Source organism: Tiliqua scincoides, chromosome 10 (genome assembly GCF_035046505.1).
Source record: "Tiliqua scincoides isolate rTilSci1 chromosome 10, rTilSci1.hap2, whole genome shotgun sequence".
NCBI lineage: Eukaryota > Metazoa > Chordata > Lepidosauria > Squamata > Scincidae > Tiliqua > Tiliqua scincoides.
In genome coordinates this window covers 6,915,707-6,940,396 of record NC_089830.1, presented here as the reverse complement: position 1 = coordinate 6,940,396, position 24,690 = coordinate 6,915,707, and the positions used below count along the sequence as shown (strand labels likewise).

At 46.4% G+C, this 24,690-nt stretch overlaps 1 protein-coding gene across 1 annotated transcript; it reads left to right on the top strand.

Annotated features, from left to right (window-relative positions):
* The first annotated feature begins 459 nt into the window (after positions 1-459).
* On the top strand, positions 460-23,607 carry NT5C1A (5'-nucleotidase, cytosolic IA). The gene is made up of 6 exons (XM_066639027.1): positions 460-816; positions 13,134-13,301; positions 15,054-15,183; positions 18,494-18,616; positions 19,348-19,532; positions 20,891-23,607. The coding sequence occupies exons 1-6, from the start codon at positions 634-636 to the stop codon at positions 21,254-21,256; spliced, it is 1,155 nt and encodes a 384-aa protein (XP_066495124.1). The 5' UTR covers positions 460-633; the 3' UTR covers positions 21,257-23,607.
* Positions 23,608-24,690: the final 1,083 nt, after the last annotated feature.

Here is a 24,690-nt window from a genome sequence, read left to right as displayed (position 1 = left end):
GCAGCTCAGAAAACGCAGGTGGATGCGTGTGTAATGGTTCGTATATGAGTGTGGAGTGAGCAGGTGTGTCAGAAAGCCAGTAGCAGAGCATGATAGAACCCTTCCCTTCCCTCCTCCCCTTTAAGCCATTTCTGCCCAATGTTGCATATACGCAACAGAGATAAAATGTGTACACCTGTGGGCTTGGCAGAAATAAGGGCTTTTGTACCCCCCCTTGCCCGCACTGTGATTACATGTTGCTTTGGACAGACAGGTTTCCCACACAAAAACAAGTGCTGTCTCCCATCGTGTCCAGGAACAGCTTGCTGACTGCAGCAGCTCCAGCCCTGAGGAGGTTAAGCAAGCTGGCCAGTTGATTTGGCAACAAGGGATGCCCAGGAGGTTCATGGGATCCCTTATAAAGCGCTTTCTCTGAGTGACAGACACACAAATCCAGGCATTCTCCCTCTCCTGCACACACACACACACACACAGACCTTGCTGCTGCTGCCGCCACCATCTGATTTATTCTCTCTTGAGCTGCATCCAAAGGATCCTGACTATTTGTAACACATCCCTCCTACCCCCCTGCCTGCTGAGCTGGAGTCCTGCGACACAGAACACTGATCTCCTCGCTGTCACGATCCTGCTCCCATGGAAGGACAGGGAGAAGGGAAGATGGACCCAGCAACAGTCAGGCACCAGGAAGGGAAAGGAGCCGCCAGGGACACCGTCAGCAGCACAGCCACCAACAGTGGAGGACAGCCAAAGCAAGAGGACTGGCGGGATGCCAAGGCTTTTTACGACAACTTATCCCCCCAAAAGAAACCCAAATCAGTACGTGAGATTTTTTTTCATTCATCTTTTTTCCCTATCTTTCTTTCTTGGAATGGGAAGGGGGGGGGATGTCCAGATCACTCAGCATTGCTTGCTTTGAATTTGGGTGTATTTGTATGTAGGAAGGAGGTGGCATTCTGGCAAGATGCAAAAAGGAATGCCATCCTCCAGGTGAACCTGTCAGCTTAGACAACTCCTCCAACCTCCCTGCTTAGTTGCTGCAGCAGGTGTGACGGAAGTAGATCCACCGGTTACCACAGGCGAGCATTGCTCAGAGCAGGACACCACTGCCTGCGAATGCATTAGGTCCCTGCTTTGATGAAGGGATCTTAGATTGGTCAGCTGTGGCTGGAGGGGAAATATCCTTCTCGGTCTGAAAACCTGGGAGATCCATGATTAGTTAGAGCAAACAGTGCTGAACCAGGGATCTGACTAAGACTAAGGCCAATTTCACATGATTCAGAGACACATTTTGGACACTTAGGGCCCAGTCCTAGTCAACTTTCAGAGCTGATAAGGCCATGCTAACTGAATGCACACTGCATCCTCTGGGGGAAGGGAATCACGGAGACTTCCTAAAGGTAAAGGAACATTTGCATTGGCACTGGAAGTTTGGATAGGATTGGACCCTCAGTACCCTCCAGGTAACCAGATAATCTTCAACAGAGAGTTCTTCTTGGAAGGAGGAAGTCCACTGTAGGTGCAAGATAAAACAGAAAAAAGGGGTACGGATTCCTAGCTCCCAAATAGAACACGCTTTGTTTCTGGGTGTCAAGATTTTCCAGGCTGAGCCACAGGTGACATCTGTTAAGCTTTCTTTACCAGATGTGCCTAGCAGATACAGACATGATCCCTGTGAGTAGCACTGCTGTCAAGAAGCTGAAAATGGGCCTCTACCCAGAGACAACCATCTGGCATTTATCTCTGGTCCAAGTCAAGTCCCTTTAAAAATGTGTGGCCATTGCCCTCCTTGTTCCACTTGCTGTCCAAGTTCATGAAAAAGCTCCATCTTATCAAATAAAAATATACAAGACCACTAACAGTAAATTTAAAAATTGACCTTCCAAGTAATGTTTCAGGGTGACATGTTGGATACTGGGAACATGTGAATCTAAGATCTCCTGCAGCATGATGTGGTTCTTGACCTGATACCACTGCTGTTCCTTAGATCTGAAAAGGAAGTGTCTCTCTGTCTCTGACACTCGAGCCCACAATTCTCCTTTCCTCCTCACTTCCTCTTCTGCTGTATTCTCCTTCTTTTGAAATCCAGGGAATTGGAGGACAAGTGGGAGAGGCTGGCATGTGGCCAAGAAAGGGCCAAGTGTCAACTCAGTTTGAGCCCCTCACAAGGGCTTTAGGACCCAATCCTATCCAATTTTCCAGTGCTGGTGCAGCTGTGCCAATGGGGCATGCACTGTATCTTGTGGTGGGGCAGCAGTCACAGAGGCCTCCTTAAGGTATGGGAACATTTGTTCCCCTACCTTGGGGTTGCATTGTGGCTGCACAGGTTGTTATGCATGCAAGTTATGCAGGATTGAAATCAGACTTATGGCTGATTGGCCCAGACTTATGGCTGGCCAATTGGGTGCTGGATCGAAATCCTACCATCCGATTGGCCCTCTAATTAATGTTTCAACTGCACCAATCATGGGGAGTCTGGGCAGAGGTAAAGGGTATAAAAGCCAGGGGTGTTTGCCTTGTGTCAGATTCATTACCAGGTCCTGTTCTGAAGATGGAATGAACATATTGAGCCGTTATCGCTATGCCTTCCTTTATTTGCATGGACCCACAAAGGTGCTGGAAAATTGCATAGGATTGGGCCCTTAGACATTTAGCACTGACCAACAGTCAACACTGAAGTTTCTCTTGTAAGGTTGCCTTACTCTCTATTGCCATTTTTGTTCAATGGCTGGCTGAAAGCAAGCATCATCCTGCTATTTTGTATGATTCATTTGCAAATTGCCAAACACCCTAAGAACTGTTCTGATTCTGTCATGGTCTCTTGCTGGGGAGTAGGACCAATTGGTTGAACAGGCCATTTCAGAGCTATCTCCATCTACCAAGGCTTGAATCAAACCTCACACAATTAGGATTTTAAAAACATCTTAAGGGGGGGGGGGGAGGAAACTGTCCATTTGTGTATATTTATAGAGAAAGAGTTTCTGTCAAGTGTATTCAGAATACCAGCGGCTGAAATGCAAGAACTGCATTTTGATTACGTGTACAATATTATTCCCAAGAGCATCTTGGCAGTGGAACCAGTCCTATGTGCTTGGGGCAGAAGCTGGCTGTGCACTGTGCCAATTGCCAGTGAGCTTGTGATGTCATGAACCCCATTCCCCTTCCTCCTCCTTCCTCCTCCTCTTGAAAAACTGAGTGTGTGCAGATGGGGGAGTGCCAAACATTAGCGCCACTAGGGTTTCTGTCACCTGGTGCAGGAGGCCAGAACATCATCCCCATGATGGACCTCCTCCCATGCAGTGGGCGGGGCAACGCCCTGGGGGGGTGGATGTGGTGATGCACCATTGCCCCACCACCGTTGGTTTTTTTGGCTATAACTTTTGATAGACTAGAGATATTTCAATGCGGTTTGTTTCATTGCATCCTGCATGAAAGTATGCATTGAATGATATATAACATGATGGTATTATTAAAAAATACTAAGGTTTTAAAAATTCATTGGGTAGTGGTGTCACACACCCCCGTGCATGTCACCCAGTGTGCCCCGCACCCCCCGTACTTCCCTAGCAATGCCACTGGTGACAAACCAACATTAAATGAGATGAACTTGCAAGCAGTGATTTGATTTTTTTTTAATCAGCCCATCTGAAGGATATAGGGTTGTACAAGGTAGATGACTCAATTGACATTTAATTCGTGATAAAAATTGATACCTAAATGTCCCTGTAAACATGAGCTGATGCGTTTTCTTCTTCAGCAGAATGAGCCTAGAATTCCTCACCTTGGTATTGCAGTTTACAGATATATTTGATTCCATTTCCACTCGTGTGTTCATTATCAGGTCCCCCCCCCCTATTATCAGGTCACACCCCCGGGGTGTTCTGTCTGCTTAGCTTTTAAAAATTGTTTAAGTGCTCTTTGCACATTTATTCTTTTGCAAATGTGCATACTGCCTTTCCCTAGGTAACAAAACCTGGCCCCCAACGTAGTTACATTAAAAAAATGCATAATAAAATCACAAAATACAAAACAACAGTAGCTTTAAAAACAGAAAATGTTCATATTACACTTAAAATGAACATAGGTCACATATGTTCATATTGCACATAGGGAACAATCCTAACCAGGACTACTCAGAAGTAAGTCCTATTGTATTCAATGGGACTTACTCTCAGGAAAGTGAGGTTAGAATTGCAGCCAGTCTTTTTAAATGCTTTAAAACTGTTCTGGGTAGTGTGATGTCAAAGCTAATCAACCCTGTGCACCAGATCCCATACCAGAATCTGTTCTTCCTGAATTTGACCCTGGATACAAAAAGGTGCACTTTACAAGTAGGATGTGAACAGTGCAGCAGGCCTTGTCTTGGGGCACACCTTTATTAAGGTTGCTAACTCTAGAGATCTTTTTTCCAGCATGATAGATTGTTGGACTTCCTGGTTCAGATACCCTGGATTCATTTCAGGAGTCCCCTGGAGATGAATGCAGATTTCCAAAGACTTTAGGGTAGTCCTGGAGGTTTGGCAATCATAATCCGTATGCACTCACAGTGCAATCCAGTACTTATTCAGAAGTCCCACTGTGTTCAACGTGTATAGGGTTGTATAGGTGTATTCTAACAGTGTGTAGGATTGCAGCCTTAGGGCACAATCCTAAAAAACTTTCCAGCACCGAACAAGGGGCAATGCAACTCCAAGGTAAGGAAAAAATATTGCCTTACCTTGAGCAGGCCTCTGTGACTGCCCCCCAACTGCAGGATGAAGCACATGCCCCACTGTCACAGCTATGCCAATGCTGGAAAGCTGGTTAGGATTGCGCCCTTAATGTGTCAAGAATATTAGTAAAAAGGGCTGCATGGAGGTGAGCTGTTGTACACACTCCCCAGAGAAAAAGCTATGGTGAGTCTTCTTTATGAACTATGCCTAGACACTTCCCTTGTTCTCCATTTGAGCCTTGGATCTCAAGGGATAGCACAGGGTGACAAACATAAGGCCCGCAGGTCAGATGCGGCCCCCAGAAGCTCTTTATCCAGCCCTCATATAAATGGGCTCTCCCAGCACTGCTCTTTCAGCAGCACTGCTTCTGCCAGGGCTCTGGGAGGGAGAGGTGGAAGAAGGCTTCAGAAGGCAAGGAATGCTGTGGGGTAAGGGGCGGACCAAGAGAGGTGAGAGAGGAAGATGCTGCCAAGGTGCTGGGAGAGCACTATTATCATGTGGGCTGCCCTTTCAGCAGTGCTGCTTCTGCTGAGGCGTCACTTAGGGCGCAATCCGAACCCCTTATGTCAGTGCTTTCCAGTACTGGCATAAGGGCAATGCAGCTCTGAGGTAAGGGAACAAACATTCCTGTACTTTGAGGAGCCCTCCGTGAGTGCCACCCAACTGCAGGATGCAGCACATATCCCATTGGCACTGCTATGCCTGTACTGGAAAGCACTGACATAAGGGGTTAGGATTGAGCCCTTAGTAGGACACATCTCAGCCACTGAGATGCAAAGCGATGCTGTGGCAGAAGTGGTGCTGCTGAAAGGGCAGTTACCTGCATGGTAACTGGCTGTCCCGTATCTTGAGAATATGATGAAGATTTGCACATTTTCTCCTCTACCATTTGCAGCAGATGAGTTCCTATGTGAGAACAAATTGCTTATTTCTGGCCACCACCTACTTAATGATGTCATTTCCTGCTTAATGATGTCACTTCCAGCACTCAGCAGTTGTCATGAATGCTATTTTGGCCCATTGTATGAAATGAATTTGACCCCCCCCCTTGCATTATGGGAAGTGGTTCTGTGATCTGTTGTAGGCAATGGTCCCAATGATGGTGATATGCTTCAGTGAATTATTCAACAACACTTTTCAGCACTGATGCAGGTTCTGATCCAGGGATGAGAAAAAAAAAAAAGGAAGTTAAGGACAAGAGCCAGAAAAGATGAGGAAAAAAAAATAATAATACCAGTATTTATATACCACCTTTCTTGTCATTGAATTTCTCCTCCGACTTTAATTCAAGGCAGTTTACATAGGCAGACTTTCTAAATGCCCATGTAGGGATTTTTACAATTGCAAATGCTAATCTTCATAGAATGCCTTCATACCAGATGGAATCCTTCACAGTCTGGTATCTTTCTGGCTGCATTCACCTCCATGCTTTAGCTCAGGGGTGCCCAAACCCCGGCCCTGGGGCCACTTGCGGCCCTCAAGGACTCCCAATGTGGCCCTCAGGGAGCCCCCAGTCTCCAATGAGCCTCTGGTCCTCTGGAGACTTGCTGGACCCCACACTGGCCTGATGCAACTGCTCTCAGTGTGAGGGCGACTGTTTGACCACTCATGTGAGCTGTGGGATGAAGACTCCCTCTACTGCTGGCTGCTTCACATCTGTGATGCAGCAGTGGCAGCGAAGGAAAGGCCAGCCTCACTTTGTGCAAGGCTTTTTATAGACCTTGAGCTACTGCAAGACAGTCATTCATTCATATAAGTTTATCTTAAATATATTCATTTATGTAAAAGTATGTAAATTTATTCAAATTTTAAATGTAAATTAATTATTTTCTTCCTTGGCCCACGACACAGTGTCAGAGAGATGATGTGGCCCTCCTGCCAAAAACATTGGACACCCCTGCTTTAGCTGATGGCACTCCTTCACTCTCACTGAAGGCCAGGGTCATCCCCTCACCAGCTGGGATGACTCCTCTTGTCAGTAGCAGTAGCTCTCCAATGTTTCTGGCAGTCTTGAACTGCGTTCCCAGATGTTCTTTGGGCATCATAAGTGGCAGCTCTATCACTAAGCCAGTCCTGCTCAACATTCCTCCCCACCCACCACAAAAGAAGCACAACCCTCCCGCCGAAGTATATCTTGAAAAACAAGCCTGAAATAAGGTGGTTAGTCCTGGTGAACTTACTCTGGTGTCATAACCAGAGACAAGTGCAAGAAAACCAGAGTTGCTGACCTGTCTTCTGTCCTTCGCTGTCTTTAACAGGAGCTTGACTTGCAGCTTAATTTACAGATGACACTATTCTATCCCTATTCTGAAAAAGCTTCACTGGCTGAACTCTGCAGATCAGCCTGTTGTTAAAGACCCAGAGGCAGCCCAGGCTGGCTTTTCCCAGGTCAGCTGGCAAACCCCAAGAGGCTGAGTTGCTGGCCACAGCCAGGATTCCAAATCCTTTATTCTTAGCCCAATCTGTTTAGCAATTGAATACCCAGCAGCACGAAGGCCACAGAAGCAGGACTATATTATGCAATGAAATCCGATGAAACAGGCAGAACATGGAAAGCACACAGACCATTCCAAATGTCGCTGAGCGATGATGTCATCACTGGGTACATGTCCTGCCAGCCGTAGTCAAACCAGTTGCCATGTGACACTGGCTGTTGTGGGCAGCCACATGGTACTGTACACAGCTTTCTTCCTGCTCGTTGTATTTGTGTGATTGTTGTAAGAAAGGGTTTAACCTCCGTCTCCCTAGATCTTTTCTGGATTGTGGGTCCCAGTGGCTTTTTATTCATGCACACACACACACACACACAAACAACTGCTGTGTTTAAAATCACGTCTCATTTTGCCCTGACTCTCCCATGTTAGCCTCCCACACACACAAGCTACAAGCCTGTTGCAGAGCAAGGGGACTTCTGGAACATTTAGAGCCACATTTATTTTGGAAAACAGTGTCATTTTGAATCAAGTATGCAAGCACAAGGCTGACTGACAACCATCCCTTTCACGATTGATGCTGCTCTTGTCTCAGCTCAGGGCCAAACGAAACACAATGCCTGAGACCCAAGAAGGGGACCGCAAATTCAATGGAGTAGCTGGGGTGGGGTAGGCAGGACTTAATTCACTTTTCCTTTGGACCATTTTTTTTTTACTCAGAATTGAGGCATCATCACCCTGCTTTTCTCCTCCTGGCAAATGTCCCCCCCCCCCACTACTCTGAGCAAATCTGTAGCCCCACCAGCTGCACTTCAGCTTAATAAGAAACCAGGAAGCTGCTACTGTGTCTCCTGCAATACATTGAGTTCTGCCCTCCCCTTCAGGGCCATGAAGCCAACTATGGCAACTGCCTCAGGCTGCAGATTTAGCAGGGGGTGCCCATCTCTGCCTTCCATCCACCTATGAACTCTACCCACCATTGTTCTTCTTCCTTCCACTTGCTGGATTTGAAAAGAAACAGAGTGGATTTGAAAAGAAAAAGAGAGGAGGGGGAGTAGAGGGCTAGCATCTCACTCTCCACTCCTCTACACTTCCTCTTCTGTCCCTTCTTCCTTTTCAAATCAGCAAGCAAGAGGAGAGGCAGCTGCTGCAGTGGCTGGAAGGGAAAGGGTGATAGTTCTTTCAGTCTAGAAAGAGGGCACCATAGGGAGGGGGATATGATTGAGATGTATAAAATTATGCACGGGGTGGATAGTGAGTGCTCTTGCACAACACTGGAACCAGGGGGTATACATTTAAAATCCTCAGTGGAATTAATCCATGCTGTTTCTTGGACCGGGTGATGCCCCAGCTTTTTACACATGATGCCAGCCCCCTCCTGGTTCTTAATGAATCACCACCTGCAGCTTCCAGACCCCAAAGAGGGTCTGCCACCTGGCAGATCCCAGACTTGAAATGAATCAACACCTGGCAACTTCCAGATCCCAAAAAGAGCTTGTATCCACTCTTCTCTTATCATATTTCTGCTGAATTTAATCTCAGTGCAGGCTTTATAACAGGAGATCAGTTGACCTAATTGTTTTCTCCATATCAAAGCCACGGAGTTCTGCTCGATTCTATCCAAGCCGCCTTGTCTCTCTCCTCCCTGCCAGCCAGGAGCTGCTTTCCAGGCCCAGACAACATCTCATTGGCGCTCCCCTGACCTTGCACAACCTTGATTTGTTGCTAGGAGGATAAGCAGGGCTTGCGCCTGTACAGCATCTCCTGGTTGCTCGAAACCGTTGAAGGCCGCTGAAGGTCATATGAGTACAAAAGGCCACAGCAGAGGGTATGAGAAGGTTTTTCTGAATGGTGGAGAGACCTGCCAAAGAAGGAATGATGTGGAAGGAATATGAATTCCTAGTATTGTTGCAGAAGCAACATTTGAGTTTTGCCACAAGTATGATATAAATTTTTAACTAGTGAAATGGCTATTGTTATAATGTCTGAGGGGTTGTGCAACTTGAAACACTGCCTGATGCCGTCCCTGGTCTGCCGCCTCTGTGATATCACACCCCAAATTCTTATCTTGCTCCTTGCATGCTGCCGTGAAGTGGCTTCTGGGCTTCACAGCAGTGTGCAAGGAGCATGGTAAGGAGTGGACCAGCATTCCCTCTAAGGCAAGGGTGACAAACACATTTCATATAATGGGCCAAGTGGTGTTCATGGGGCCTGCTGTGGGCTGCAAGTGACATCATTAAGCAGGAGGTGATGTCATTAAGCAGATGATGGCCAGAAATAGGCACTATCAAAGAGGACAGAGAATGGACCTGCCACAGTTGACACTTCAGTGGCTGTGGCTTCAGGCGGTCTGTTCTCCACCCTCTCTAATGGTCCATGGGAGATTTCTTGCTCCGTGAGACACTAAAAGTGATCAAAGGCGATTTTTTTCCCCTGAGACCTTGTGGACCACTTCTCAAGATCTCATGGACAACCTATGTTCCATGGACCATAGGTTGGGAACCAGTGTCTTAGAGGGAACACAGGAAGGGACTGATCTGTTTCCTGCTCCAAGTGTGCAGGAAACAGATCAGTGCAATTTGCACTGGTGGAAGGTTGGAGGAGGAGGCAGTGGCAATGGGGTGAAAAGCAACCCGAATCCAACTGCCCCCTTGGACCTCTTCCAATCCACCATTGATGCAAACTGCATCAAGTGGTTGCATGGATGGACTGGTCATATACAATGGTAGATTGTATATAAAGGTTGTATAATGAAGGATCTCCTGATGGATATGAACAATACATCTCAGTGAGTTCTGGGCTGGGATACATTGCAGTCCCTCAACCAACCCAGAGCCTCCCATTTCAGAGGCTACCAGGCAGTTTTGCCCACACTGTGACCGGACTGTGCTGGAGTTTTTTCCCATGAGAAAAGTTGCTACTGTAGCTGTTGTTGAGTTGTAATTTGGCAGGCAAAGTTTTTCGTGACATGGGGGCAAAGTGATGGGAAAATGAAAGTTTCACCCACTCCATTCTTCTTGTCAGACAAGTGCCTTTCCTCCAAACCAGCCAGCTTTTTCTACAATTCTTCGATCCCCAAGGGATTCTGCATGGCTGCTGGCATCCTGTTTATAGCTCTGGCAGAGGAAGAGGCTCTGTAGGTCAGACTCAGTGACCCAAAGGCAAGAGGGGCTCTAAAATGGGCACCCAGCAAAGCTCTCCACCAAAACACACACAAATGCATGAGCGTTATTTTTAAGCACTGCCAGTTCATTGACTCCTTTGCCAGCCAGAGACGGCTAACTAAATCAGCCTGCCCGCTCCCTTAAGTGTGATGAAAATAATATTTCAGGCTCATTAATGGCGCATTGCTACCAAGTTATTGATTAATGAGAACTTTAGTTAGCAAATCCCCTAACTGGGTAATAAGTGACTATTTTTAAGGATGAATAGTGCAATAAAATTTCATTTTGCCTTTCTGCAAATAGTTTGACACCCTGGAAAGTACAGCTTATTTGCTTATTTTGCAGACGGAGTCACTGAGGTCTTGCAAGGGCCGCCAGTTTGGTCTCAGCAGCCTAGGTTTTGCCCAGCTCATTTGAAGCAGTCACTTCGGGTGGCAGACTGGCAAAATGCCTACCTACCCATCCACCCACCCTCACCAGACATCCCTCCTCCACATCCTGCTCCTCGATTCAAAAGGGAATAGGGGAATGGAATGGAAGAGATGTGTAGAGAAGATGGAAGTGGTCTCAGGCCCTCTTGCCAAGGGATGTAAAACTTGTTCCATACAGTGGGCCAAAGTTAGCATTTATGGCACCTGCTGAGGGCCAGAAGTAATGTCATTAAGCAGGAAGTGATGTCATTAAGCAGCTGATGACCAGAAATAAGCACTTTGTTCTCACCTAGGAACTCATTAGCTGCAAATGACAGAAGAGAGAATGTGCAAATACTGATAATATTTCAAAGATATGTGACAGCCCAATTATCTCTCAGACTGCCCTTTCAGCAGTGCCATTTTGGCCAAGCCGTGTTCCCTATATATTTTCCCTACCATGAGGAGCAGTTAATGACCTGACCAGTACATAACCATTGCCATCTTAAAATGAGCAATGGCTAGTCTGATCTTTTGGCAAAAATTGGGGTACTGGCACTGCTCATACATCATAACAACTATAGTAGTTGTTAGTATATGTGTCATGTTTACACAGAACTGTTATACACAACGAACAATATTTCACAACCATTTGGTGCCACTATTCCAAAATGACTAAAAATATCCTCCTTCTGCTGAATGCTAGGTGTTCTGCTAAAACATTAACAGATCCTTGGATTAAACAGTCAGTCAGACTCATGGACAGGCCAGCCCTGAGGAGACAATCCTCCAGTTATCAGGTGGAAAGTTCAGAGGACTATCAGGCCGACAAGTTGACACCCAAAGGTATCCTCGAAGGAAAGAACCAAAAATAAACATGCTTCATGTAGGATTCCATTGCAAATGAAACTTACTCAAAACTGAGTAAACCTTCCAAAATTTGGAGATTCCAAATGCTGAATTCCAAACATCAGTTCTACTTTTGAAATTTGAATTGAAAGAATACTTCTAAAAAGAAGACAGTAATAAAAACAAGTAATAAATACTTGTTATACGGTACCTTAAAAAATGAAAACCTCCATAATGGGCAGCCGATTAAACAGGTATCTCTGCTGTTCCATTCCAAATGTTCAAATATGAATAAGGTTTACGCTGTTTCACAGGGTAAGTGAAATGCTGTTTTATTCATTTGGAAGAACATTATGTACACTTTTGTGAACTTAAACTTCAGAGGAATTACCTTGCTGAACCTTAAGCCAAGACTCATTCTGTGTCCAGCAGAAGCCAGCCTCTCAGAAGGTCACAAGTAGAGCATGAAGATGACAGCCATTCCCTATTTCTAGGCCCTAACCCTGGGTTCCTAAAGGGTGTGTTGCAATGCCTTAGGGCAGGGGTGTCCAAACATTTTGGCAGGACATCATCTCTCTGACACTGTGTCAGGGGCCAGGAAAAAAACAATTAATTTACATTTAAAATTTGAATAAATTTACATAAATGATTTTATTAGCGATGGAACTTATATGAATGAATGAAGGTCTTGCAGTAGCTCAAGGCCTATAAAAGGCCTTGCACAAAGCAAGGCCAGCCTTTCCTTCGCTGCCACTGCTGCATCACAGACGTGAAACAGCAAGTAGTGGAGGGATCCCTCGTCCCACAGCTCAGGTGAGAGGTCGAACAGTTGTCCTCATGCTGGGAACAGTTGCATTGAGGCAGTACAGGCTCCAGCAAGTCTCTGGAGGGCCAGAGGCTCATTGGAGACTGGGGGCTCCCTGAGGGCCGGATTGCGAGCCCCCGAGGACCGCAAGTGGCTCCCAGGCTGGGGTTTGGGCACCCCTATCTTAGGGCAATGGTTCCCAAACCTTTTTGACTTGTGGCTCCCTTGACCTCCTGGGCCACTGGCCACAGCTCCCCATTAGTGCTACAATGCTATACATTGTATGGGGCAGTGGGTTTTTTGCAAGGATTCCACATCTCCCGTTGCTTTTTTCCGCACTCCCTGATGTGCTACGGCTCACAGTTTGGGAGCCACTGCCTTAGGGCATTGCGGCACACTCACAGGGGTGCCGTGGGATGTTCCCAATGGCCTCTCCTCACAAGATTTGGGCGCCACTATCTTGGATCCCACAAAATCTCATGAATTTGAGTGCCTCCATCTTGAATCTTACAGGATTTCACAAGATCCAAAATGGTAGCGCTTCGCTGAGCTGGGAAGAAGAGGCTGTGGGGGCGTTGTGACCCAGGTAATTTTGGGAACCACTGCCCTAACCGATGATATTCCATGATATTCAGTGGTACACTGCCTCAGCACATGGAGGCTTGTGAAGGTTTCCTTTAGAGGTCATAATTAATTGTTGCTGATTGTCCCATCCTTCCTGGAATGTGGAAACTACTTGTTCTCTCTGTCTCTGTGTGACACAGCCAAAGCCACAGAATGCCATCACAATCGCAGTGTCGTCCCGAGCCCTGTTCCGTATGGAAGAGGAGCAGAAGATTTACAGTGAGCAGGGTGTGGAGGCCTATGTGAAATATCAACTGGACCATGAGAACGAGCCCTTCCTGCCAGGAGCTGCCTTCCCTTTTGTCAAGGTCCATTCTTTCTCTGACATTTTTTACCTCCAGATGAAAGCATCAGGATTATTTGGGGTTCAAGATTCAATGGGTCCTCGGTATCCATGGGAAGTCCATTCCAGGACCACCAAAAACGCCTATTTCCACTTATTTTGGGGTCCATGCAAAGTCATTAAGGGCACAATCCTAACCAGGTCTACTCAGAAGTAAGTCCTATTTTGTTCAATGGGGCTTGAACAAAGTGTGATTTCCTGAAAGTGTGATTAGGATTGCAGCCTGTAGGACCTCCCAGGCATGACCAGCAGTGCCTTCCAGTCATGTCCAGAAGGTGTTCTGAGGTGCAGGAGGGCCGCACACTGCTGCACGTGGCCCCCCCATACCTCAGAACACCTCCCAGAAATGACCAGAAGGTGGGTTCCGGTCATCTCTGGGAGGTCAAGTGAGGCCCTCCAACGTGGGTCATGCTGAGTCAAATCCATAGGTACCGAACCCGCGAATAAAAAGGATCCATTATATAGAAGGATAAAACAAGTGCCAGGTGTCACCTATTGTTAATTTTGTGCTTGTTGTTCAGGTTCTCTGCGTGATCAAGGGAATCAGGTCTTAACTTGCAATTTATCCATTTTGATAATTTTACAAGTTCCAGTAAAACAGCAGCCTGGCTGTGCTATCTGACTCAGGAGAGGGTGAGTGCAGTGCACAGTTCTCAGGTTGAAAAATAAAGATTCATAAAATGGCGAGAAAATTTAGGGAGAGGGCCAGAGATGTCCTTGACCTCGTCCCCATGCCAGACCATGCAGAATCCTTACTGATTTTTTAGAACTACAGTTACTTGTAAATCATAATTCTCATGTATCACTGAATGTAATGGCGACAGCAGTGACAAACAACTAGCAAAATTAAAATTACACCTTTAAATTACAATATCATAGACATATTTAGGATCCAGCTGCCCATGTATCTAGTAAGAGGGTGCATACCCTTCCACTTTATTCTGACTTGTGAACTAAAGGCCCAATCCTATCCCACTTTCCAGCACCAGTGCAGTCACAATGCAGCCCTGAGGTACTTTGAGTAGGCCTCTGTGACAGTCACTGCACCACAGGATGCAGTGCACACCCCATTGGCATGGCTGCACTGGCACTGGAAAACTGGATAGGATTGGGCTCCAAATTATTTTCTTGCTACATTTATTTCACTTATCTTTTACCTAATGCAGTGTTTCTCAAATTATGGTTCGGGACTCACTAGGTGGGTCACAAGCCAATTTCAGGTGTGTCCCCATTCATTGAAATATATTTATATAGTCACATGGCATGTGACTGCATTTGGAGAAATGTTACAGACCTGTAATTTTAACAGACTACTACATATATGCTTTTAACAATGATAGTAAATCATTGTTTATCTTACTCCTGGGTAGGTGTAGGTAGGATTGCAGCCTAGGATTGTTAAAAATTTCCCTGCTCGATTATGTCACTTCTGGTCATGACAACACTTCTGGTGGGTTCCGACAAGATTCTTTTTCTAAAAAGTGGGTCCCGATGCTAAATGTGTGAGAACCACTGCTCTGGAGAATTAAAAACAAAGAACAAAGGAAATTTGCAAGAGTCATGCTGGGGTGGGCTGGGCAGGGAGGGGAACAGGGCCAACTAAGCCAGGCAGACTGAGATCACGATTAGTTTGGCAGCTCCCATCTAACTGGTTTATGTTAAGGGAGTGGTGCGTGAGTTCTGGGCTTGGACCATTCTGCTATCTTTGGTTCTTTAGGCGCTGGAAGCTGTCAACACTCAACTGCGGGAGCACTACCCGAACAGCGAGGAACTCTTTGATATTGTCCTCATGACCAACAACCACGCTCAAGTGGGGGTCCGCTTGATCAACAGCATCAACCATTACAGTGAGTAACCAGAAGCTGTGACTCTGAACCAGTTGTATACCAAAACAGCTGATAGATGATTTATCACCATTGGAGAACCATCCTCCATGGGTATGTAGAGAGTACCTGCCTGATGAGAGTGAGTTGGGAATGTCTGCCCAGCTACACCAAGGGGTACTCTGTTAATGGTTCGTACCCACAAGATTTGTCAGAAATTGCTGCAAGGTAACCAACCCAAGACAATGAGGCCAACTGGGGTGGTTGTCTAAGGTTGCAATCCTATGCACACTTTCCTAGGAGTAAATCCTATTGAACATAGTGGAACTTACTTCTGAGTAGACATGATTAGGATTGTACTGTGAACCAGTGGTTTGACAGGCATACCCACCACCTGTCTCTGCCCACCCACATGCTCTGCCACTGTTCCTCCTGTTTCCTGGTTTAGAAACACAAATTGGGAATGGAGCAGAAGAAGAAGCAGAGAGGAGACACTCTAGCCCAGTGATTTTCAACCTTTTTCATCTCATGGCACACTGACAAGGTGCTAAGATTGTCAATGCGCACCATCTGTTTTTTTACAATTGACAAGGCACACCGTGCTGCCTCTGGGAGGCTTACATCCCCCAATGGCCCTACTAATAAATGGCCCTCCGACAAACTCCCACGGCACACCTGCCGATAGTTTGTGACACACCAATGTGCCATGGCACACCTGTTGAAAATCACTGCTAGCCTACCACTCCCCTCTCCTTCTCACTTCCTGCTCTGCTTCATTCCCTTCTTCCTTTCCAAATTGAGGGTTGCAGGAGGAGGAAAAGGGGGCAGGCAACAATGGTGGACTTCCCGAGCTCCACACCCAGGGCAAAGGTGCACTGGCACCCCCCATGAGATCCCCCCCCCACTCACCTGAAGCAATCCTATCATTAGGCAGGGGCTTCCCCACGGTCTTAAACTGTGCTTCCAGCAAACCAGAAGCATGGTTTCTGGCCACGTCAGGAGCTTCGGTAAGGCTTCCACATGGTCCTTGAAGCGCATGGGGCTCTGCGCCCAGGGCATTTGCCCCTTTCAGATAATGGCAGGTCCACTATTGGCAGGCAATGGCCTCAGGTGTTGGGAAGGCATTGGCTGGCCCTGAACTAACACACAACTGTTTCTGGATACACCCCCTCTGGTGACATGCCCCTGGTTCCTCCCCGAACACACCCCATTACTCCTCTCCCGCCCACGGCCCACCCCCACTACTTACTTAACAGCAATGGGATCCGGGGGGGGGGGGTCAGTGCTGTGACCTGTACCCCTCAACATTGCTGGCAGCAGCCTGGTAGCGCATGACAGCACATCGTATTTCACAATGCCAGAAGTTGGACTGAGCTGCCGGAATGCAAATTCCAGCAAGTACAGCCTAATTAAACGATTGGGCTGTATGTTACAGCAATTTTCATCCAGTGTGCCACGGCAAACTGGAGTGCCATGAGTGGTCTGCAGATGTGCCACAGGAGTTTGAGGGAGGCAGTGGCGTCACTAGGATTGTCACCCGATGTGGGAGGCCTGCACGTCACCCCATGCAGGTGGTGGGCATGGTGATGTGCCATCGCCCCGCCCCTCTGGTTTTTGGACTGTACCTCTTGTTAGAACACAGATATTTCAATGTGGTTTGTTTCACTACATTCTGCATGAAATTACGTATTGATTGATATATAACATGATGGTCTTATTCCTCCAAATTCTGATTTTAGTGATTTTGAAAACTGTAGAGTCAAACACGAGTCAAACATAGTAAGGTGTCAACTTACTAACACCTTATTGCAGCAGTTCTCAAACTTTTAGCACTGGGACCCACTTTTTAGAATGACAGTCTGTCCAGGACCCATTGGAAGTGATGTCATGGCCAGAAGTGACATCATCAAGCAAATTAAAATAAATAATTATAAATAATTAAATTAAAAGAAATAATTAAATAAGGGGGAGCCAGTCCTATTTCACCAAGTGAATCTACTCTGAAGTAAGTCCTATTGTGGTCAATGAGGCTTACTCTCAGGAAAGTGTGGGTAGGATTGCAGCCTGTGAGCCCAATCCTTTGCATGTCTACTCTGAAGTAAGTTCCATAGTGGCCAATGGAGCTTACTCTGTAGTCTCCCCGCAATAACAACCCCCCAAAAAGAATCAGTGAGATTTCCAGCCCTCCCAGTGCCCAGTTTAAAGTTCTTCTATTTCAGGCATATCAAGATAAAGACCCACCTGGCTTTGCAAGTGCAAAATAGAAGACTTTCCCCTTAACATCCAAGCCTCTTTTTTTGTCCTTTTTAGGGGGGGGGGGAGGCTGCCTTCTGGAACATATGCTGAGCTTTGGTTCCATCTGTTCGGGACCATTCTGGTGTCCTCACATTCCCCTTTGCCTGGCCTGACCACCAGACAAGGCTTGTCTGCCTACTCACAAGTAAATGCAACTGTGAGGCTGCTTTGCTTTCCATAGGACTGGGAGGGGACCTCCTTCTCCCTTTTGTGTTTTGGGGGGCTGCATTCATTGGATCAGGACCATTCTGACATCCTTGGAGTCCTCTCAGTCCTTGCCTGGACTAAGGCAAGTTCGCCTACTCGCGAGTAAACGTGGCCACGTGGCTTCCTTTCAGGCTCAATAGATGCAGCTGGGAGGGAGGCAGGGACCTCCTTCTTGTGTTTTTGAGGGCTGCATTCATTGGATCAGGACCATTGTGGTGTCGTTGGATTTCTCTCAGCTTGCCCTTTCCGATGGACTATGGCAAGTATGCATACTCATGGGTAAACGCGTTATAGTCTCACTTTCTATAGGGCTCCATGCATTTTTTTCTTTCTGGTTTTTTGGCCATAACTTTTGAATGAAAGGAGCTATTTCCATTCTGTTTTTGCATTGTGTTCCGCTGGACATTCCGCATCCAACGGTGTATGGCACGACAGGGTAGCTCCACAAGCTGCGAAGTTAGCGCATCCTCCCCCAGGGTGCGTCAGCCCCCCACGCATCACCCGGTGCGGCCGCACCCCCCCACACCCCCTAGCGATGCCAGTGGAGGGAGGGTCATTTATTAGTAGAACTATTGGGGAATGTGAGCCCCACACTGTCAGCATGATGTTCCTTGTCAATTGTAAAAAAAACACCCAAAAAACCTGATGTGCCTGGAAAATTTTTGCACCTTGTCAATGTGCTGTGAGATGAAAAAGATTGAAAATTGCTGGTCTAGGGTGTAGATATGCCCCTCTGTAGATGTCAGGACAGCCCATAACCTCTGGCTGCTTGTTCACTCCGTGGGCTATTTCCTAGACACTCACAGTGGGGCTCTCTCCCTCTCCCTTCCAGATCTCTTCATTGAGAGATTTTGCATGACAGGTGGGAACAGTCCCATTGGCTACCTGAAGGCCTACCATACCAACTTGTACCTGTCCTCTGACTCTGAGAAAGTGAGTGAGGCCATAGAAGAGGGTGAGTGATTACGTTGGTTGACCTTTGGGGGGAAGTGAATGGGAAAAGGGGAAAGACTGGTTGTGAAATCAGCTGTTGGAAAAGGAGCAGGAAATTCTAGGTGTGGGGGAGGCATATGTAGACTAAACTGTCATGGATCACTTCCTCAGGGAAGCCAGGGTATTGTTGTTTTCTCCAAGTTGTGTTGGCCACTTGGGTTCCAAGTGCTCACACCATGTCGTTTAGCTTTAGCAGCAGTGGCAGGAATAGCAAAGGTGAAGGAGCAGGGTGGGATTGTCCCTTGTCCGGTCTTCCATGGGTTGAAAGATTGTTGATGATCCTTGTTAAAAGCATATACACTGTAGCCTGTTAAAAGTTCAGATCTCCACAAATGCAGTCACATACCATGTTGGTATCTAGTCTAATACACTCAAAATAAAATACTGAAATGAATGGGGACCCACCTGAAATTGGCTCACGACCCACTTAGTGGGTCCTGACCCACAGTTTGAGAAACAGTGCCATTGAATATTTTGAAATTTGAACATCTTTAAGCCATTTTGGCCCAAAGTTGCATATACACAACAGGGACCAAATGTGTACACCTGTGGGTTGGGCCAAAATGGATTAATTAACAAAGTTTATGAGTTATTACTTTCTTGCAAGAAAAAACGGAAGACCCGCCTGGAGGTCTTAGCAGACTTTGGAGAAATGCCTCTAGATCTTTTTGTTTCCTTCCTCTATCTTACCAGGAATTGCTGCAGCCACCACATTCAGCCCCAGCAAGGACGTGCAAGTCTCAGACAACCAGCTGCGTGTCGCGTTTGATGGGGACGCAGTCCTTTTCTCTGATGAGTCTGAGCAAATTGTGAAGGCCCACGGCCTTGACAAGTTCTTTGAGCATGAGAAGACAAATGAGAACAAACCTCTGGCTCAGGTATGGTTGTCAGCATGCAACATAGCAGCTGCCTTGCGGGCCTTTAAGCGGTGTGGAAAGGCAGGGTATAAATCTCTGGAATGAATGAATGAATGAATGAATGAAAGTATCATTGGGAAGGATGTCGCAATGGCCACTAGTTGGTGGAGCTCAGGGGATTGTTGTTTTCTGTTTGCTTGCTTGCTTTTAGTGCAGTTTCAAATGGCAATAGAGGAATGAAACTGCATGTAGCGATAAGTAACTTTACAATTCCATGTTGCTAAAGTGAAAACTGACTCCATTCTCCCAGCCATTTTCAAGGACATTAGTAAAAATATGAAATCTGTATCAGTGGTTCTCAAACTTTTTAGCATTTTAAAAAGTGGGACCCGCTTTTTAAAATGACACTCTGTCGGGACCCACCTATCTGTACGAGACTTTTAGGGCGCAATCCTAACCAACTTTCCAGCACTGGCATATCTCTGGCATATCTCTGCCAATAGGGCAAGCATCCTGCAGTTGGGGGGCAGTCATGAAGACCTCATGAAGGGAATGTTTGTTCCCCTACCTCAGAGTTGCACTGTCCTTACCTCGGTGCTGGAAATTTGATTAGGATTGCTCCCTTTACTTAATAGGGTCTAGAGAAATTTTATATATATTCATTAGTAATAATATTTTTATTTCTTTATTTACAAAACATTTGATCCATTTCACTTAATGAGGCAACCCTAATGAACTTTAATGAACGCTCTCCTTTTCCTCTTGCTCCTCAGATAAATAAAAAGCATAAAGTCTTCTGGTTTTTTTGTTTTTGATTATTTTATTAGGGGGCTTCAACTAAGACACATTTATCTCTCCGTATTGACACATGCTTGCAAACAGCAGAGGCTGAGCTCTTTGCCAAGCAGTTAGCTCCTGAAGTTTGCAAAACAGCTGCTAATTGCTCTGCAAATACCTCAGCTCCTGCAGTTTGCAAGATAGCTGCTGAGCTCTTTTGTAGGGCAGTTAGCAGCCATCTGATTTTTGAATAGCCTCAGGGCTTGACGCAATTAGTTATCTGATCTTGCCACCCCCTTTGTTTACGTTGGAGGCTTTGTTTATATTGGAGGCTGTGCTTGGAGCTACCTGACCCACTAAAAATCAGGTCGGAATCCACTAGTGGATCCTGACCCCTAGTTTGGGAAACGCTGATCTATATGGCAATAGATGTTGATAGCAGCGTTCAGTTAACCCATCCGGAATCATTGTGATTTCACCAACATTTGGATGCCCGAGATACTCGTTTCTATGTGGGTAGCCAGAGTGAGCTTCAGTCTTTTCCTACTAGACTGAGAGTGGGGAAGAGAGTTCTGACCGACCGTCTCTGTTTCCTTGTCCAGGGGCCACTAAAGGGCTTCTTAGAAGCTCTTGGGAAGCTTCAGAAGAAGTTCTACGCCAAGGGCTTGCGCCTGGAATGCCCCATCCGTACCTACCTGGTCACAGCCCGGAGTGCTGCCAGTTCTGGGGCTCGTGCCCTAAAGACTCTCCGGAGCTGGGGACTGGAAACCGATGAAGCACTTTTCCTAGCTGGTGCCCCCAAAGGACCCATGTTGGAGAAGATCCGCCCACACATCTTCTTTGATGACCAAATGTTCCACGTGGAGGGGGCAAAGGAAATGGGCACCATCGCCGCCCACGTCCCTTATGGGGTGGCCCAGAAGCACAGGCGCACAGCACAGGCGAAACAAACTCAGAACAGCAAGTAGCGTCATGTGGTGGGACTGGGTTCAACTAGCCTCCAATATGCAGAGATCAGTCTCTCGATTGTGGAGTGAGGAGTGTGGAGCACCTTCCATTACTAGAGCCAAAGGGATTGACATGGCAGGTGCCTTGTCTGAGTGGATTATCCAGGGAGAGCCTTCTTCTGCCTGTTTGCTTTGCACTTTATGAAAATCCACCTTGGTTTCTTGCTTCTGTGCCCATCTCACCTCTACTTACCTCTTGTGTGCAGTTATCAGATGGTGGTCCTCAATTCCAGTCCTGCTCCGCTCATGATGCTTCCAGCTCAGTCATTGTCTGCACTGTTTTTTGCTCTTGAAAGAAGGCAAAATTTGCTAGAGATGCAAAAATTCAGAATTGTGGAAATTCAGCTGTCACCATCTGTTGGTTTATTTTTAAAGGGCAATTTCTAGTTCTTATGATTGCTGAGCTAAGCTTGAAATCACATGGCGAATGTCTAATAAAATCTCTAGAACCAGAAGCTTCAGAAAACAGGTAAAGGAGAATGTAAAATTTGGGCAGTGGGTGAGCCCCCAAATCTGCTGCTGCCAGCAGCATAGCCATGGACAGCACCACTTGGGGATGTGGCGTTATGATGTCACATGACACTGTGACATCACGTCCAGGTTCAGAAGAGGGCAGAGGCAGCTTTGCAATGTGGACGCCTGACCCCATTCCTTCTCCAACTGTTTCCGAGCCAACTTTCAGCACAGTGCTGTGCTTAGAGGTTTGCAGCGGCTTGGCGGAAGCTGAGAGTCAGCCGGAAAGCTGCTGCTCAATGGTGCCCAGGGCACATGCTCTACCTGCCCTACCTTTCATACACCACTGGTTGCAGCTCCTGCAGCACTGCCCTTCTTACTTTGCAGACCCATAATGGTCACAAGGAGGAGTGAATTTTTGCTCTGCAGAACCCCCTCCCTCCTCTTCTGCAGCAGTGGATCCTGAGTGCCTGAGATTGTGAACAAACTGCTACTTCCTCTTGCTTGGCACCTTGTCACAACAAATGCCAGACCCCCCCTTCTCCTTTATACAGTGGTCCTTTACTCTTCCTCCAGTGATAAATTTTGGAGTGCTGGAGCTGATCATGACACTCCCTATAGCTAGACTCCCATAGCCACATCCCACTAAGACTATACAACAACAACAACAACAACAACAACAAAAATAAATCTATATTTCTTCATAAGACTGTTTCTTCTTTCAGTTATTCGTACTTATTCGAAACTTATTATACTTCATTTAAGCTATACATAAAGTTTACATTTAAAGTAAACTTCATTTATTAAACTTCATTTAATGATCTAGGCTCATTTCATCCCAATCTGTTGGAGTGAGTTAACAATAGTTTTAAACAGATGTATAGGAAGTGAAAGATTGAATTAAAAAAAATATCCCATAAAAGGTATATTGGACTGACAGCCTATGCATTGCTTACTCGGAGGTGTCACTGTGTTCAGTGGGGCTTACTCCCAGATCAATTTGCATATAATTATAGCCTTAATATGAGCTGCAGACTGTCTCTCAGGTGGTCTTTGGGAAAGACAATGGCCTAGAATTAACATATGCCCCTAGTCACATTTCTCAGTTTGCCTTTGGAGCTTGATGCTTCTTCTCAGTCAAGGTCCCTTGAAGAAAGTTTTGAAGGCAGCACCTGAGTGCTTCTACTGATGACATTAGTGCTCCTGATGCAGAAGTTCTCAAGCCCTCTTCCCCCTAATCAACACTCCTCTTCCTCCTCCTGCTTCCTGGGTTTGAAAAGGAAGAGGAGAATGAAGCAGAGTGGTGCAGGAAAGAGGGGGTGAATAGAGGCAGAGTAAGTTATGCAAAATTCAGACAAATGCTATTTGCTTCTCTGATGTAATTTATGCCATCTGGCTTTTCTTGACACACGAGCCTTGCCCGCTCCCCCAGTCTGTCACCCCAACATAAATGGTCTCCAGTCATGCTGATTCAGGAATAAGGATGGGGAAGGTAGATGCATTTGTTTTAATTTGATTTTGAAGTCAAAGTGTTGTCTACAAGGTTAGATTCCTGCAATATGGGGCAAGTCTGTCTTCCTTCTCCAAGCCAACAGAGACCCACACTTGTCCTTAGGGGACAAGGGGCAGAGAGAGGGAATGCATGGTGTCTCTGGGCAGGGCTGGTACAGGGCAAAAACCCGTTTTACCATGAAGCTTACTGGGTGGCCAAGGTCAAGTTGCTCTCTCAGCTTAACCTACCTCACAGGGTTGTTGTGAGGATAAGATTGTGCATGTATGTGTATACACACACACAGCGAGCTTCTCGGAGAACAGGCCAGCTGTAAATGTGATAAATAAACTGAATCTGAAAACTTCCACTCCCAAGCGCTCCTTCAAATGTCTTGCTTGTTACGTCCTTGTTTTCTCTGCACTGCACTGCTTCAGAAAGTCCTTTAAATAATGCCGCTACCATTTTCAGGGCCTGATCCTAAGCCAGGCGCAGTGTCCTGACAACCGCCATTGTGCAAGTGCTGTAAGGCATGTCACTGGTGGTGTAAATCTGCAGCGCCAGCACAGAGGTCAGTGCAAGTTGGCTCTAGGCCTCGGCCAGTGTTTTTTTTGTAAAAAAAATAAAATAAAAATAAAGGTGCAGGAACTCACAACTTCTTAATCTTTTATTTATTTATTTATTTTTAAACCATTTTTTTATTGGAGAAATAAAATATTTTTTATGTGCTTCCCGCCTAAAAATGAACTTGCTTCTGAGTAGACATGCATAGGATTGGGCTGTCAATCTCCACATCCCCTTCCCCCGAGCTACTTTTTCTACACATGGGGAAAAATACTGTACAGGTGCACTTGTAGCGTGTAGCATGCAGCGTGGCACTACTTCGAGGAGAGGAAGCAGTGAATGGATTCCAAAAAATGGCTTACATGAGTTCCATGTAGTAAAATTACTCTAAGCAACTGTGGGAGTAAGAACAAAAAAGGAATTCTTACACGAGAGGGGTCCTTAGGTGCACATAGAAACAGCTACATTTGCAAACAAGCGATTAAATATGGTTTAATTCAGGTATCAGAATACTCTGTGTCTTTGGGAAAGCGCTTGGCATGCAATTGTATGTTCTCTGCTGCCCTGAGCAGCTGCTGTGCATTGCTGGAGAGGAGCTGCAAAAGCTGGCTGGCAGAGGGCATGCTTGTGGGGGAAGGATGAGGAGGATCTCTGGCAAGGCTGGACAGCACGTTGTACACACGTAGAATCCCTTTTCACCTGCCCTTAGCATGTGAAAACGGGTGCAGATATATATCTCTGCCAGGATTAAGAGCCCAATCCTAGGTATGTCTACTCTGAAGTAAGTCTAGGCAATGGAGCTTACTCCCAGGAAAGTGCCTAGGATTGAAGCCTAAGAGCCCAATCCTATGCATGTTTACTCAGAAGTCCACTTTAGTGAATGGGGCTT

Bases quoted from the DNA above. Each gene is read 5' to 3' on its own strand.
- NT5C1A (XM_066639027.1), top strand. From the start codon at position 634: ATGGAAGGACAGGGAGAAGGGAAGATGGACCCAGCAACAGTCAGGCAC. The intron at 13,302-15,053 runs GTCCATTCTTTC...TTGGTTCTTTAG, and splicing joins CTGCCTTCCCTTTTGTCAAG to GCGCTGGAAGCTGTCAACAC. The intron at 19,533-20,890 runs GTATGGTTGTCA...TTCCTTGTCCAG, and splicing joins AGAACAAACCTCTGGCTCAG to GGGCCACTAAAGGGCTTCTT.